At 47.6% G+C, this 16,566-nt stretch overlaps 1 protein-coding gene across 5 annotated transcripts in view; it reads left to right on the top strand.

Moving 5' to 3' along the window:
- The window catches only part of CNNM4 (cyclin and CBS domain divalent metal cation transport mediator 4), a 40,420-nt gene extending 24,062 nt beyond the window's left edge, over positions 1-16,358 (top strand). Inside the window, exons 2-8 of one of the 5 annotated variants that reach the window (XM_036888759.2) lie at positions 6,528-6,671; positions 6,967-7,101; positions 8,094-8,263; positions 8,479-8,575; positions 10,195-10,257; positions 13,300-13,481; positions 15,018-15,245. In XM_036888759.2, coding sequence (XP_036744654.2) covers positions 6,528-6,671; positions 6,967-7,101; positions 8,094-8,263; positions 8,479-8,575; positions 10,195-10,257; positions 13,300-13,481; positions 15,018-15,029 — 803 coding nt within the window. In that variant the 3' untranslated portion in view covers positions 15,030-15,245. Of the gene's footprint in view, positions 1-6,527; positions 6,672-6,966; positions 7,102-8,093; positions 8,264-8,478; positions 8,576-10,194; positions 10,258-13,299; positions 13,482-13,775 lie in introns of all 5 variants that reach the window. The other 4 variants (XM_036888735.2, XM_036888741.2, XM_036888751.2 and 1 more) reach the window with 4 other exon arrangements.
- Positions 16,359-16,566: the final 208 nt, after the last annotated feature.

Raw genomic sequence — 16,566 nt, 5'->3', positions numbered from 1 at the left:
GAACAAAACACATAACATAAAGAGTGGAGGAGGAAGAAAAAGAAGTGAGAGAAATAAAGAATCATCAGACTTATAAGTGAGTTAAGTTAGATGGTTAGATAGTAAAGAAGCTACCCTTGAACCTTTGGTAAGCACAAATCCAAAGCCTGCAACGGCAATTGGTACATATCTATCGATAATCACCCTAAATGTAACTGGACTGAACGCACCAATCAAAAGATACAGAGTAACATAGAATGGATTAAAAAGCAAGACCCATCTATATGCTGCTTACAAGAGACTCACCTCAAACCCAAAGACATACACAAACTAAAAGTGAAGGGATGGAAAAAAGATATTTCATGCAAACAATAGGGAGAAAAAAGCAGGTGTTGCAGTACTTGTATCAGACAAAATAGACTTCAAAACAAAGAAAGTAACAAGAGATAAAGAAGGACATTACATAATGATAAAGGGCTCAGTCCAACAAGAGGATATAACTATTATAAATATCTATGCACCCAACACAGGGGCACCTACATCTGTGAAACAAATACTAACAGAATTAAAGGGGGAAATAGATGCAACGCATTCATTTTAGGAGACTTCAACACACCACTCACTCCATCAACCAGATAGAAAATAAGTAAGGACACAGAGGCACTGAACAACACAGTAGAAGAGATGGATCTAACAGACATCGACATAACTCTATACCCAAAAGCAGCAGGATACACATTCTTCTCAAGTACACATGGAACATTTTCCAGAATAGACCACATACTAGGCCACAAAAAGAGCCTCAGTAAATTTTAAAAGATTGAAATTGTACATACCAACTTCTCAGATCACAAAGGTATAAAACTAGAAATAAACTGTACAAAGAAAACAAAAAGGCTCACAAGCACATGGAGACTTAACAACATGCTCCTAAATAATCAGTGGATCAATGACCAAATTAAAACAGAGATCAAGCAATATACGGAAACAAATGAAAACACCTCAATGCCCCAACTTCTGTGGGACACAGCAAAGGCAGTTCAAAGAGGAAAGTATGTAGCAATCCAGGCCTATTTAAAGAAGGAAGAACAATCCCAAATGAATAGTCTAAATTCACAATTATTGAAACTGGAAAAAGAACAAATGAGGCCCAAAGTCAGCAGAAGGAGGGACATAATAAAGATCAGAGAAGAAATAAATAAATAAAATTGAGAAGAACAAAACAATACAAAAAATCAATGAAACCAAGAGCTGGTTGTTTGAGAAAATAAACAAAATAGATAAAGCCCTAGCTTTGAAAATCTATATGCTAACAAACCAGATAACCTAGAAGAAATGGACAACTTTCTAGAAAAATACAACCTTCCAAGAGTGACCAAGGAAGAAACAGAAAATCTAAACAGACCAATTACCAGCAACAAAATTGAATCGGTAATAAAAAAAAACCACGCAAGAACAAAACACCCAGACCAGATGGATTCATTGCTGAATTTTATTAGACATTTAGAGAAGACATAATACCCATTCTCCTTAAAGTTTTCCAAAAAATAGAAGAGGAGGGAATACTTCTGAATTCTATGAAGCCGTATCACTGTAATACCAAAACCAGGCAAAGACACCGCAAAGAAAGAAAACTATAGACCAATATCCCTGATGAACATAGATGCAAAAATACTCAACAAAATATTAGCAAACCGAAGTCAAAAATACATCAAGAGGATCATACACCATGATCAAGTGGGATTCATCTCAGGGATGCATGGATGGTACAACATTCGAAAAGCCATCATCATCGTCCATCACATCAACAAAAAGAAGGACAAAAACCACATTATCATCTCCACAGATGCTGAAAAAGCATTCGACAAAATTCAACATCCATTCATGATAAAAACTCTCAACAAAATGGGTATGAGGCAAGTACTTCAACTTAATAAAGGCCATATATGACAAACCCACAGCCAACATCATACTTAACAGTGAGAAGCTGAAAGCTTTTCTGCCTTGTCGGGAATGAGACAAAGATGTCCACTTTTCCTGCTTTTATTCAACATAGTACTGGAGGTTCTAGCCATGGCAATCAGACAATACAAAGAAATAAAAGGCATGCAGATTGGTAAGGAAGAAGCCAAATTATCACTGTTTGCAGATGACATGATATTGTGCATTAAAAACCCTAAATAATCCATTTCAAAACTACTAGATCTAATATCTGAATTCAGCAAAGTTGCAGGATACAAAATTAATACACAGAAATCTGTATAGTGCATTCCTATACACTAACGATGAACTAGGAAAAAGAGAAGTCAGGAAAACAATTCCATTCACAATTGCATCAAAAAGAATAAAATACCTAGGAGTAAACCTAACCAAGGAAGTGAAAGACCTATACTCTGAAAACTATAAGACACTAATGAGAGAAATTAAAGAGGACACCAATAAATGGAAATACATCCCATGCTCATGGATAGGAAGAATTAATATTGTCAAAATGGCCATTCTGCCTAATGCAATCTACAGATTCAATGCAATCCCTATCAAAATACCAACAGCATTCTTCAATGAACTAGAGGAAATAGTTCTAAACTTCATATGGAACCACAAAAGACCCGGGATAGGATAGCCAAAGCAATTCTGAGAAGGAAGAATAAAGCAGGGGGGATCTCGCTTCCCAACTTCAAGCTCTACTACAAAGCCACAGTAATCAAGGCAATTTAGTACTGGCACAAGAACAGACTCATTGACCAGTGGAACAGAATAGAGAGTCCAGATATTAATGCAAGCATATATGGTCAATTAATATACAATAAAGGAGCCATGGATATACAATGGGGAAATGACAGCCTCTTCAACAGCTGGTGTTGGCAAAACTGGACAGCTACATGCAAGAGAATGACACTGGATTATTGTCTAACCCCATACACAAAAGGAAACTCAAAATGGATCAAAGACCTGAATGTAAGTCATGAAACCATAAAACTCTTAGAGGAAAACAGGCAAAAATCTCTTGGACATAAACATGAGCAACTTTTTCATGAACATATCTTCCTGGGCAAGGGAAACAAAAGCAAAAGTGAATAAGTGGTACTACATGAAACTAAAAAGCTTCTGTACAGCAAAGGACATCATGAGTAGAACAAAAAGACATCCTACAGTATGGGAGAATATATTCATAAATGACATACCTGATAAGAGGTTGATATCCCAAATATATATAAGGAGCTCATGCACCTCAACAAACAAAAAGCAAGTAATTCAATAAAAAAATGGGCAGAGGATCTTAACAGACACTTTTTCAAAGAAGAAATTCAGATGGCCAACAGGCACATGAAAAGATGTTCCACATTGCTAATCATCAGAGAAATGCAAATTAAAGCCAAAATGAGATATCACTTTACACCAGTTAGGATGGCCACCGTCCAAAAGACAAACAACAAATGTTGGCGAGGATGTGGAGAAAGGGGAACCCTCCTATACTGCTGGTGGGAATGTAAATTAGTTCAGCCATTGTGGAAAGCAATATGGAGGTTCCTCAAAAAACTCAAAATAGAAATACCATTTGACCCAGGAATTCCACTCCTAGGAATTTACCCTAAGAATGCAGGAGCCCAGTTTGAAAAAGACAGATGCACCCCTATGTTTATGGCAGCACTATTTACAATAGCCAAGAAATGGAATCAACCTAAGTGTCCATCAGTAGATGAATGGACAAAGATGTGGTACATATACACAATGGAATATTCAGCCATAAGAAGAAAACAGATTCTATCATTTGCAACAACATGGATGGAGCTAGAGGGTATTATGCTCAGTGAAATAAGCCAGGCAGAGAAAGACAAGTATCAAATGATTTCACTCATCTGTGGAGTATAAGAACACAGCAAAAAACTGAAGGAATAAAACAGCAGCAGACTCATAGACCCCAAGAATGGACTAACAGGGGAAAGGGACTGGAGAGGATGGGTCAAAAGGGAGGGATAAGGGGGAAAAGCAGCATTATGATTAGCACACATAATGTAGAGGGGTCACAGGGAAGGCAGTATAGCACAGAGAAGACAAGTAGTGATTCTATAGCATCTTACTACGCTGATGGACAGTGAGTGTAATGAGATATGTGGCGGGGACTTGATAATTGGGGGAGTCTAGTAACCATAATGTTGTTCATGTAATTGTACATTAATGATACCAAAATATATGTATATATATAAAAGAAGGGTATAGCGCTAGGGACAATTGGGTCCATCCTGCGAACTCCAGCTAGCCTCTGAAAATGACCTCTGTTGTCTCTTCCAGACATTTCCAGGGCAGTCTAACCCCACCCTGCCCCTGCTGTCTCTTTGCAGGCAGATGGCACCACACATTCAATCCCATTTCTTGCTCTTCCACTAATAGCCCCGCTGGGGTTTCATTCCACATTGTCAGCCTAGCCCTGCCACCTTTACCCCAGAGCAGCCCCATTCAGTATTCCTGCTGCACTATTGATTTAGGTCGTTTCTGGTTTGAGGTTGTCTGAAACCATGTTCTGATGAATCCTTTGCTCTTGTGTCTTTCTGCTTTGTGATGATATATCCATAGGATAACTTCCTACAGGTGGGACTTCTGAGGAAGCTAAGTTAGGGACCCTCAGGTTTGAGCCATGCCACCACACTGGCCTCCTGCAGTGCTGTGCCCATTTACCTGCCTACAACCAGAGGGCCTGTGAGGGCCTGTTTGTCTCTCCCAACACCCAAATCAGGGCATCATGTCTGTAAGGTGGTAAAAGCTGTCTTGCTTTAATTCTGGTTCCCATCTGTCTCTCCTGAGAGTTTCAGCCCTGGAGAAGTTCACTGTGGATTTGGTGAGACCAAATAATGACAAAGGAATGCTGGGGGGTGAAAGGGGGCTCATACCAAGCTTTATTCTCACGGTGGTAGTCAAGCACTAGAATCCCTAGAATCCCATCTCTACCCCTGGCTTAGCCTGGGCCCCAGCCTCTGCTCTCCTCTCTCCTGCTGTCTTGCTCTCTTATCTAGAATCTGCTCTCCTGTTTCCCTTGGTCCTTAGTACCAGGCAGAACTTTATAGCAATACCGACAGTAATGGCTTATTGCCAACGGTTATGCAAGCATGAACCTGTGCAGTGGGCTAAGAATTACCTCATTGCGCATATACAGTGGGTATCAGGTGAGGACCCTGGCCACAGAACTTTCATTTCCCCTACACTGTCTGATGATATAGGTTAGCTGGCTGCCCAGGGTGCTCAGAGCATCGTTCCTCTCTCTAGAGAGCACCCCTGGGTGGGCAGCCTCCAGCAGGCAAAGAGGCCAGGGGAATGGACCCCATGGTCCTGGCCCAGACTGACCACTGTCTGCTAGAGTACCTTGGCAGATGTATTGCTCCTCTTGACTCATGCTGAGAAGACACTGAGAAGTTTTTAATCAAGTCTAGCCATGGGTCATTCTAGCAAAATAGAAAATTTTTTTGGCCACAACTCATAGCTGGAAATAAGTACATCATAGTGAGTGGCATGTATGTGGAAAAGTTTCACAAAACAATTCTCCCTGTTCATCACATGTGGTGTACTCTGGTATTATTTATTTATCTGTTTGTTAATCTTCCAGTCCCGAGACATGGTATCTCTCTGTTCTCCCTCAGCACCCTTAAGCCCTGAAGAGGGCACTCTGGGTTGGGCGTTCCCAGGGCCTGAGAGACCTGGAAGGCTCCTCTACACCAAGTCCTTAGAGTGAGGCCCTCAGGTTGGACTGTGAGGGGGAAGCTGTGCAGCAGACCTTGAGGTGACCTTCCCAGCTCTCCTGGGGCTTTTTCCTTCAGGCTGCTCCACACCTATGTCCCACCTGTGGGTCACACAGACCCTTGAGCTCGGGGTGAGGGTCAAGCCCTTCTTGGCTGTCTCCCTGTTGTTGTATACTGGTGATTGACACAAGCACGGGACCTGGCAGGCCCTACACCCCACAGAGCTTCTGTGGAGGGTTCCCCCTCCCACCCCCTGCTTCCTAACTTTCTCTGGCTTTAGGTGGAAGGTGTGGCCCTTCTCTAATTCTAGCACCTGCTTGGCCTAATTACAGCCTGGGCTAATTTGTTAATGGCTTTGGGAACTGAGTGCCTTTGCCTTGGGCAGTATCTAGGCCCCTGCTTACTTGCAGGGAGTTTTGCCAACTGAGAGCTGGGTAGAGGAATGTGAATGGCCCTTGAGGCCCCATGTCAAGCTGGCACACGCGTCTCTGACCGATGACTACTCTGTCCATTGGTTGTCATGTGGATCTTTCCCCACCCTGGGAGTCCAGGGACAGCCTGTCAGGACCTTTCCATTTTATTCTATTTGAACAAATGGTCCTTAATTAAATGCCTTTTAAATTAAAAAATACTTCTGTTTTTCTTTTTCATTAAAGCGATATCTGTTTGCAGTAGAAATTTCAGGAAATACAGAAAAGGGAAAAGAAACGACCATGACCCCACCCCAATGACTCATGACCCCAAATGTGTTAACGTTTTGGTAGAGGAGTCTCATGACTGGTCCCTTTGCTCTGACTCATTGCATTGTCTCCCCAGGGAAGTCCCACCTGGCCATCGTGCAGAAGGTGAACAACGAGGGTGAAGGTGACCCCTTCTATGAGGTGCTTGGCCTGGTCACCCTGGAGGATGTCATTGAGGAGATCATCAAGTCGGAGATCCTTGATGAGTCCGATATGTACAGTGAGTTTCACCATCTCCCGGGACTAGGCCCCTTTTCTGCTCCGACCTGACATCTGACATCTCCAGGAGGAAAGGTCACTGTGCAGGGATGTGGGAGGCCTGACCCTACTGGGTTCCTCTTGCTACAGGGCAAGTGGGGAGTGCCAATTGGAGCCGTGAGAGGAGCCAGCCTGGCCCAGACTCTGCTGCTTCTGTGGTGAAGAAGGCACCATGGAGTGGGAGCCAGTGGGCGGGATCCAGTCTGTTCCTGAGGCCGGGGGGATGGGTTCTCAGTTCCAGATTCTGTTTCTTGCAGCTGACAACCGAAGCCGGAAACGGGTATCTGCGAAGAACAAACGCGACTTCTCAGCCTTCAAGGATGCTGACAATGAACTCAAGGTGAAAATCTCACCTCAGCTACTTTTGGCTGCTCATCGCTTCCTGGCCACAGGTAAGAGCAGGGAAGGGCCCTCGGGGATCATGGAACACAGACACACAGGGAGAAATAATGGGACTGGGACTCTGCTGTATTCCCGAGGGACAAGGGTTGCAGCAGATGACAGGTGGGGGAAAAAAAGGCTGCCCTGGAACTGGGCAAGGTGGCCCCCTCCATCCCTGTGTCTCTGTATCCTTGGGCTCCCTGTGGTTTGTTCTCCATGTTAATGGGTTGCTATTGCCAACTTCTAGGAAGCATCTAAGGTAGTTTTGAAAATAACCACAGAAGTACCTGAGGTGGGCACAGAGACTCCCTTGGGCCCACCAAGACCTGTGCAGGAGGAGGGAGGAGGCCCGTCCCCCGGACCATGCCGCCCAGGTGCCGCCCCCAGCCCTGGCCCCACCTGGCCCCTTGGGGGAGTCTGGATCCGGCCCTGTCTCTCCGCCTCCTCTTGCCTGCGTGTGCTGGGTCCCACAGGACTTGACCTCTAGATCAGTGACATTTCTTTCTTCTTACCCCTGATTCAAAGCTCCCTTGGGGGCTGGGTAATTGATTAGGAAAATGCCTTCCTATGCCCTCCATGTCCCCCCCACCCCTGTATCTTAACTTCCTTCCACCCCTCACTTCCTAAAGATGTGGTAATTCCTTCTCCTTTATTTTTCCTGCCAGGCTGTTGATGATAATGATAATAATAGTAATATTTATCAAGTACTTCCCATAAGCCAAGAGTGTCTAAGTGCTTTGTCTCTACTGTCGCATTTGACCTCACAACCACCCTGTGAAGTTTTAACTCCCATTTTACAGATGAGGAAACTGGGACAGGTTAAGTAATTTGCCCAAAGTCATGCACTATTAGTGCAGGAGCCGTTGTTCAAGCCCAAGCAGGCAGATTCGCGTCTAACCAGTCTGGGGCCAAGGAAGGGCAGGGCCTGGGCAGTGACAGCAGTGACCATGTTCTAGGTGCCGCCTGGCCTGGGCCCGTGTAAAGTCCCCCTCTCCTCCTACAGAGGTTCCCCAGTTTAGCTCCTCCGTGATATCAGAAAAAATACTGCTTCGGCTGCTCAAGTACCCAGACGTCATTCAGGAACTCAAGTTTGATGAGCATAACAAGTACTACAGCCGCCATTACCTGTACACCCGAAATAAACCTGCTGACTACTTCATCCTCATCCTGCAGGTGAGTGGCCTGCGCTGGAGCCTGTGTTCTCCCGCTGCCCATCGTCTTCCTGAGAGGCCACCTTGAACTCCTTGGTTGGGCCCTTGAGCTCTTCTGTGCTCTGAACCAGCTCTCCTCGTGTGGCACAGTCCTATTCACCCCTCATTTCTCCTACTTGCCTCATCCTTTTTTTCCCTTGTTACCCTGTGTGTAACCCTGACCCTGCATCCTTTCAGGGGAAGGTGGAGGTGGAGGCTGGGAAGGAGAACATGAAGTTTGAGACGGGCGCCTTTTCCTACTACGGGACCATGGCCCTGTCCTCGTCCCCCACTGGTGAGTTGCCAGGCTATATCTGTGCTGCCCTCCAGCACACCTGGAGGAGGACACATTGACCATCAGCTCAGAAGCTGGGCAGTCTAGGTGGCCCATGCCCTAGGTGGCTTAGCAGCAAGGGCCAGGGCTGCCAGGGCCTAGAGGGGCAGCCTGGGAGAGCAGAGAGACTTGCCCCTTTGGACAGGATTCAGAGGGCAGAGGGGAAGAGATGGAACGAGATTCTGAGTACAGGCCTTGGGGGAGCTGAGCGTGTGTTCTGAGATGTGAGACCAGCCTGTTGGAGGTGAGAAAGACTGTGGGTGAGGAAGGACACATCTGGGAGCCCCAGAAAGCCAATGGTGTTGGGTCGTGATAGGAAGCAGGCAGCTGTTAGTGGCCTGTGAGCAGGGGAAATATGATAGCAGAATGGGGCAGCCAGGCAAGTGGGCCACAGTGGCCCTTATTGTCCATAATAGTGGGAAGAAGGGTGAGAGAAAAAGGCAGGTGGAGGGAGATCTTGCTTGTGAAGACTGGGACAGGGGAGCTGAGGGGTGGTGGGTGAGGGGGTCCATGGTTGGGAGCCAGGCCAAGGTGTTTGCTGGGAAGATTGCAGTGGGTTTGGCTTTTTGGGGCTTAATGGCTGCTTTGTCAGTTCTTATGGAGTAAAGGGACTTGAGGGTGAAGAGGGACTGTACATCCTCCAGGAGAGGTTGTGGAAAGTCTGGGAAAGGGCCACTCTGGCTGCCCCAATGCCCTGTGCATCTCTAGTCCTACATGGCCCAGGCTTCCTTTGCAAGAGGAACCTTGTGGCTGGAATGGGCCCCTGCAGGCAAGGCCCAAGTGTCACCTGGCTTGGCTCCTTGCTAGCTGTGTGACCCCTCCAAGCCTCAAGAGGGGCCCCAGGTTGCTGTGTGCTGGAGAGTGAAAGTCTGCTTTGGTGCCAGGACACAGGCACACGATGAGGTGTGCTACAGCTCCTGGGAGGTCTCTGGGCTGTGCCTGTTGCTGTCCTTTGACACAGAGTGGGGCCAGGGCACCCATCCATTTGCTGGTGTGACACGCCCCACCCCTCTGCAGCATGAGCCAGCATAAGCAGGCTGCTGGAGGGAGGGAGCAGGGAGACAGGGCTCCAGAGCTGGGTTCTGCATCAGTGGCCCCTGCCCAGATGCCTCAGGCCTGGGGAAGACTTCTCTGCCCCTTCCAAGACCACCTCTTGCAGTCTGCCTTGGGGACATCTTGTTCACAAGGGCACACAGTCACGGGACATTTCCTGCAGACACTCTTCACTGCAGTGGTGCCTCAGAGACCCAGGTCAGGGTCTTGGGCTCTGTCCCTTGACCTGGAGGCCTCAATTCTCTCTTGGAGTGGCTGGCAGGGAGCGGAGATGACATCTGGGGGCCCTAGATTCACTGTGGGAGCTCTGGGCGACCTCCGCCAGCTCCTGACCCTCTAAGCAGGGCTCACTGGTCTGCCTGAGCACCCTGCCCAGCAGAGCCTGTCCTTTCCCATTATGTCCCCTCTCTGCCCAGGGGAACCTGGCTCCAGCAGGGTCGAGTTCTGCTTCTCCATCCCATTCCAGTAGCTCCCGTGTCCTGCCTTCTGACCCCACCCATCACTGACCTTTTCCTCTTTTGCTCTAGTGCCTTCAGCCCAGGTCAGGTGTCCGCCTGGCAAGCGGAACTCCTTGCTCTCCTGGCTCGCAGGTAACTGGCATGGCTGGAGAAGTTTGTACTGCCACCTGTCGCCTGAGCCCACATACCACAGCTGTATTAACTTCTCCCAACAGGCCCTGAGGCTCCCCACCTTGCGTGTTCACACCTGTGGGCCAGCCTGATTAGTGTTGGCTCTGCCCGGCCTAGGGCCCAGTTACTGGGTGTCATTGTCCTGGCCTTTGAATGGCTTTTCTGAAAGTCCTTCAGTCCTTGAGAAGACACACAGACACACACACACAGACACACACACAAACGTGCACGCGCAGCTGGGAGTGGAGGGTTGCTCCCAGCCAGGCCAAGTGAGCCTACCTATTCAGCACTCCCTGATGAAGGCCACTCAGACCTCCTTGGGAAGACTTGTCATCTCATCAGCTTTCTCTAAAAAACTTCTCTCCTCTTTTCATAGTTTTTCATTCTATTATTGCTTGGTGTCTGCCAGAGGGAGGCAGCATCTGGGCAATTAGACGTGTGGCCACAGTCAGACTGCCCTGCTTGAATGCCATCTCCACGGTTATTAGCTGAAGGATTCCCAGGAGCTGACGTACCCTCCCTAAGTCTTGGTCTCCTCATGTGAAATGGGTAAAACATCTGTGCCCATTTCTTAGAATTGTTGGGAACAGTAAGTGACAGAGTTGGTACAAAATAGTTAGAGCTCAGTTATTATTTCTGGATTTTTTATTTGCAGTCAAAGTACTTAGGAAAAGGCCAATAGCTCTGTGTTGGTTCAGGTCTTTGGTATGCCACACTCCGGAGCCCTTTTCCAGGACTGGGGGGGAACTGTGTCCACCAGACTCATTCAGGGGATTCCCTCCCATTGCTTAGCCAGGCAGCAGAGGGTGGGCGAGGCACTGTCTGGCTTGGTGAACCCTGGGAGGTGAGCATTACTAGTGGCTTTTGGCTCCAGTCTCAGTGTGGAACTTTAGCTCCTGAGGCCCCAAAAGTCCTAAACACCTGTCACCTCAGTCACTCGTTGCCCATTTTATATTCAAACAGCTGGGGCTTTTTCCTTCTTGACTGTACCAGTGAGACTTTTCTATTGATCACATTTTTTAAAAAGGTAAAGAGGTGACTAGAAGTCACTCATCCCTTTAAAATAGAAGCAAATTTTGGCCTGGAAGGATGTAGGCTGCCGTTAATGGCCTTTGAGTCAGGAGCTGTTGAAGAGAACAGCGTGGACCACCCTGGCCCTCACTGGCCAACCCCTCAGCCTCCCGCCCCTCCTCTCTGCACTTGCCCTTGGATCTGTGTGGCCAGGAGTTTATGCATACAGGTTTGCATAAATTTCTGGTGTTTGTACCTAATATGGGAACAGAGACACTTTAAACTTTCTAGTTAGAGCCACACAGCGTTCCACTGACCAGACGTGCCTGCCTTTGTTAATCCCCCCTGATGCATGTTCATGGGAGGAGTCTCTATTCTAAATAACACCATGATGAAACCTCATTATGGAAAACGTCTTTCTCTGTTTAAGATTATGTCTTTAGAATATTCTTTCAGAAATGGAATTACCAAGTCAAAACCTTCCTTTTTTTTTTTTACACTTATTGCTTTGTTTTAATCATAAAATTAACAGCTTATTTAGAAAACCTGAGAAAACAGAAAAAAGTCTTAAGAAAATTAAGAGGCATCGTAATTTCATTATTCAGAAACAAACTTCAGATTTTGCTGTATTTCTCTCAAGAACCTCTTTTAATAGGTCATGTCACTAATGTGTGTTGGTTTTAAATTCCGTTCCTGTTTCTGGAGTATTACTAAGCATTAAAAAAAGCATTCCACCAATTCAAATAATTAATGTGAAATATTAAGTAATATACCAAATACTTCTTTTTTCTAGAACTTAATAAGAGGTGTTACTTAAGTTAGAATAAATGATACATGTACACGATCCTCTAGTGATTGTACCCTAGCCAATCGTAGAATATACAGGTCAGATTTTCCTAGTTTTATGAATGAGGCTCAGAAACAGAGCGTCCCTCAGTTCAATCTCACTTATTTAAAGCTGTACTGGTCATCCAGTCCTCAGATTCCGTATGTTTGCTCTCTGCTGGGCTTTTGTTAAAATAGCTAACTTAGTTAGCAACTTAACTAGTTAATTAAGCAAATTAGCTTAGTTCACTTCCTGTCAGTTTAAAACAAGCCAGCATGTGTTCACAGTTAACTTCTTGGTACATTTCATTGTTTCTATGTGTTTTCAAAAACAAGATCTAGTGGAGTACAATAACGTGTGCAGTTCAAGTAAGTAGCTGGCTCCTTCCTCTTCTGAGTGGAGTCAGTCCCCCTTCCCGGTTCTGATCTACTGCATGGAGGCCTGTGCTGCCCCTAGTGGCGACAAGAGGCACCACCACCACCGGGCCCTTTGCCTGGTGGGAGGGGCCTCAGGCCAGTCCTGAGTGGGAAGCCTGTAGCTCTGGGGACTCTAGGTTCCTGAGAGAGGAACCTGCTACCACACTTCCTGCCAGACTGGCTGGGAACCCCCCCGCACACATACAAGTGGGTAGGGCTCTTCCACACAGAACATGCGATGTGCAGAAACATACATTTGACCTCTTAAGAACATTTTAAGATGTGAAAAGGGTGTCCTGTTGAGGGGTGTGTGTATGCATAGTGAAAGAGTGCAAACTCTGCATTCTTTGATTAATGTAATTGAAGAGAATACAGTTTATGTCCTTGACAAAAGCTGTTAAATTGAGATGACACTTTTCCATAAGCTTGTCTGCCAGGCTAGGGTAATAATCATTGTGTTGCCCTTGGTAGATTAGTTGTGGAAGTGATGGGTTTCATAGCCATAAATTTACTGTGTCTTTTGTTTTTGTTTGGGTAGCCTTTTTAATACCACACAACTTCTAAACAAACTAACTCATTTGCTTTCATGAGGCCAGACCTCCTGCAGTTATCGCTTCTGTTTGTCCTTAAGAACTCTGCCTATTCCTGGTGGGGGCACTGTTCTCTATGCATCTGTGGGACGGGGCTAGATGAGAGGCTGTGAGGGGCCCTGGGGCTCCTGCCTGACAGCCCCTTTCTCGCCCGCCACAGACCGCTCCCCGTCCCACCCCACCCTGCTCAGTCGCTCAGCCTCCCTCAGTTACCCAGACCGCACGGATATCTCGAGCTCAGCTCCCTTGGCAGGCAGTGGCAATCAGTTTGGCAGCTCCATCCTGGGCCAGTATGTCTCTGACTTCAGCGTCCGGGCACTCATGGACCTGCAGTACATTAAGGTGAGTGCTTCCAGCGACCCTCCTGGTCTTCCTTGTTAGGGAGGTTTGGGTCCCTCTGCCTCAGGAATCAGCAACTTCTCCCTTCACCCACCACACACAGCACGGAGGCCCTGGCATGGGAGCCATGTTCCCTTACTTTTGCTCCTCACTGTTTCTCCCGTCTTCTGGAGATTCCACCTGCTCATGTCTCTGTCTGGACTTGGCCTCCATCCTGGCCAGCCCTATTGCCCCAGGTCTCATGCAGGGTCATGCCCTCCAGCCCCTGCTGTCTGTGAACTGCCTCCTTTCCTGCAGATCACCCGACAGCAGTACCAGAATGGGCTGCTGGCCTCACGCATGGAGAACTGCTCTCAGTTTCCCCTGGATGGGTGCACCATCTGCGCAGAGAACCTGGTGGAGAAGCCTGAGCTGCCCGTGGTGGATGAGACCACAACTCTCCTGAACGAGTGCAACTCTTTGCGGCATAAAGCCTCCCACGAGAGTGCCATCTGACAGGAGGGCCTGGGATCCCCCGCCAGCCCCGCGGGGGCCTCCCCAGTGGGCCCATGTGAAGATAGGGAGCCTGTTAGGCCAGAAGGGGTACCGACAGCCTGTCTAACTGTCTAACTGAGCAGCCAGATGGCCCCCAGGCCGTGGTGGATCTGGCCTCTGACGGGGACCTCTGAACAGCTCCATGGTGGCGCCACACAGACCTGGACTGGTAGGGTGGTAGGCCAGCCACCATGAATGAGCAAGGCTGTTTTTTACTGAGACAATTTCTAAACTAGGCTCATTGCTCCTCTTTTTAAATACCATTTGGGGACTGGAAGACAGGGTTAAGGAACTTTATTTTAAAAACAACTTTTTCTTTTTCCCACAAAAACTTTAAAAGGGGTAGGGTTTCTCACCTTGGGAAGCAATAGCCATAATCTGCTCCCAGCCGTGCCCTCTGGCTTACATCCCTGACTCAGGGAGTCCCTCTTCCCTCCTCCTCCCTCAGAGATGGACTCTCAGAGGCCCGCTGGAGGAGGGCTCTCCCTTGGGAGGAAGACGGTTCTTCCCAGGAAGCAAATAATCAAATACTGCCGAGAACAACTGCCTGGACACGTGCACTGAGACTGGCCTGCCATTGCTGAGGGTGGGGGATTGTGGGTAACTGACCAGGGACACTCGCAGCTATGGGGAGGAGCTCAGCGACTTCCTCAGTCTCAGGATCCAGGAATGCCCTAGAACTGACCTCTGCCGGTGAGTTGTGGCTAGGCTGCGGACTCTCACTCCTGTTCCTGTTGGTTTGCCTCCTGTCTGTCCTTTTGGACAACTCCCCTTGTAATGGGGCCAACTTAAAAGTGTTCGGCAGGGTCTCACACCTTCCAGATTGCTCAGCCCTGCTCCCCAGGCGCTGTCCTCACCTTTACCAAAGATTTCCCCTAGGTAGGAGAGCACTGCGCTAGAGGCGACTCATCTAGGATACTCCTTTCGGTTCCAAGAGGGAACCTGGTCCTGTGCACCTGCATTGTTAACAGTTAATGCCATCTCCCTTCCCACCCCACTGTGCAGGTCAAGTCTTAGTCAGTGGTCCATGAAGCCCTACTTTCCAGACTCCCAGCTTCTGATCCCCAAACCCCAGTGCCTCTTGGGGATTGAGGACAAGTGGGCATATGGAAAACAGCCTGAGCAGGTTCTTCATGCTCTTGACTCCGTGGCTGAGCTGTCCCTGACCTTGACAACATACTTGCAGAGCCCGGGACTGGAGGCTCCCACCTGAAAGGGCACACATCTGGCAGCCCACCCCCACCCATGTGGTCCTAGGAGTTGTTGTCAGGGCCTTCACTGAAGCTAGTGGCAGTGAACCCTGAGAGCCCCACCCAACATGAAGTCCTGCCTGGGTGCCTTTTCCTGGGGCTGAATAGGCCAGCTCACCGCTGGGGAGTCTGGGGCCGAGGTCCATGTACGCCCTTCTGTTGGGTAGACAGTTGCTGGGGCCCAAGGTCAGGTGAGGGAGACTGCAGGCCTCCTGCCTGAGTATTACTCCTTTCCTCACCAGTGAATTGTAACCCCAGGTGCTCTGCTCTTCAGTTGCCTAGAGAATCCTAACTCTCAGGACCAGGAAGTATTTTACACCAAGTATTTTTGCCCCAGGTCAGCTTAAAGTCTTCCTCAGTCACAGAATTTATTCCTGAAAGTCTGGAGAGAGGGAGGTGACACCCATGAGTTCTCAGCCATGGGGAAAAAGACCACACCTTTGTCCTTACTGGAGGAAAACCCTTAGTTTTCTATGGGAGCAGCTTGCTTTCTGAGTCCTCACAGGAACTTACAAAGTGTGTTCCTGAGAGGCCAGAGTGCCAGGTGGAGCATACAGCACTGGCCTGCACAAGTGAGTGTGTGTGAAGAAAAGGAGTAGGGCACACACTTCTATAGCTACCTCTTGGCACACACAGTTACTACCAATAGATGGTCCCTCTTCCCTGTCCCATTGTTCCCCATTTATAATCACTTCTTGCAGAGGGTCATAATTATTTCCAAATATTACTGGTCTGATGACTTCTCCTAGCAGTGCAATTTTCCACTTCCTGTCACAACCTCTGGTTCCTGGGCTGAGCCATACTCTGGAACTGGCCCAGCCCTGCATGTCTTCCCGTGTAAGGGAGACCTTGGCAAGACCTTGGCCTCCAAATGGGTAGGCAAATCATAGCCAACATAGCAAATAACTCATATTTATTTTGCATAAGATTTTAATTTGTATATTTTTGTGATTTATTTTGGCATTGTTTTGAGTTTTGACTCTCGGGGAGTTCTGTTATGACTCTTGTGTCTTGTCACAAGACAATGATAATATTTGCTAAACAATATATGGAATTTATTTTTGATTGGTAATAAAAAATGAAATGTGTAATCTCAGTGAGTCTAGTTTACGTATTTGAGTTCTGTCTCTATGAGTACCTGTCATAGAGATAGCAGTAGCTGTGGCTGGCTCTCACCTGTGACTCAAGGGGCAAGTATTCTGGGGCTGTTTAGCAATAAAAAGGAAGCAGAACTTACAAAATGCATATAATCAAGGCTCTTGTCACTGGAGCTAGAGAGTGCCAGCTGCTGCTAGGCATAGAGG

Source organism: Manis pentadactyla, chromosome 2 (genome assembly GCF_030020395.1).
Source record: "Manis pentadactyla isolate mManPen7 chromosome 2, mManPen7.hap1, whole genome shotgun sequence".
Classification (NCBI taxonomy): Eukaryota; Metazoa; Chordata; class Mammalia; order Pholidota; family Manidae; genus Manis; species Manis pentadactyla.
This window is presented reverse-complemented; position numbering and strand designations above follow the sequence as displayed.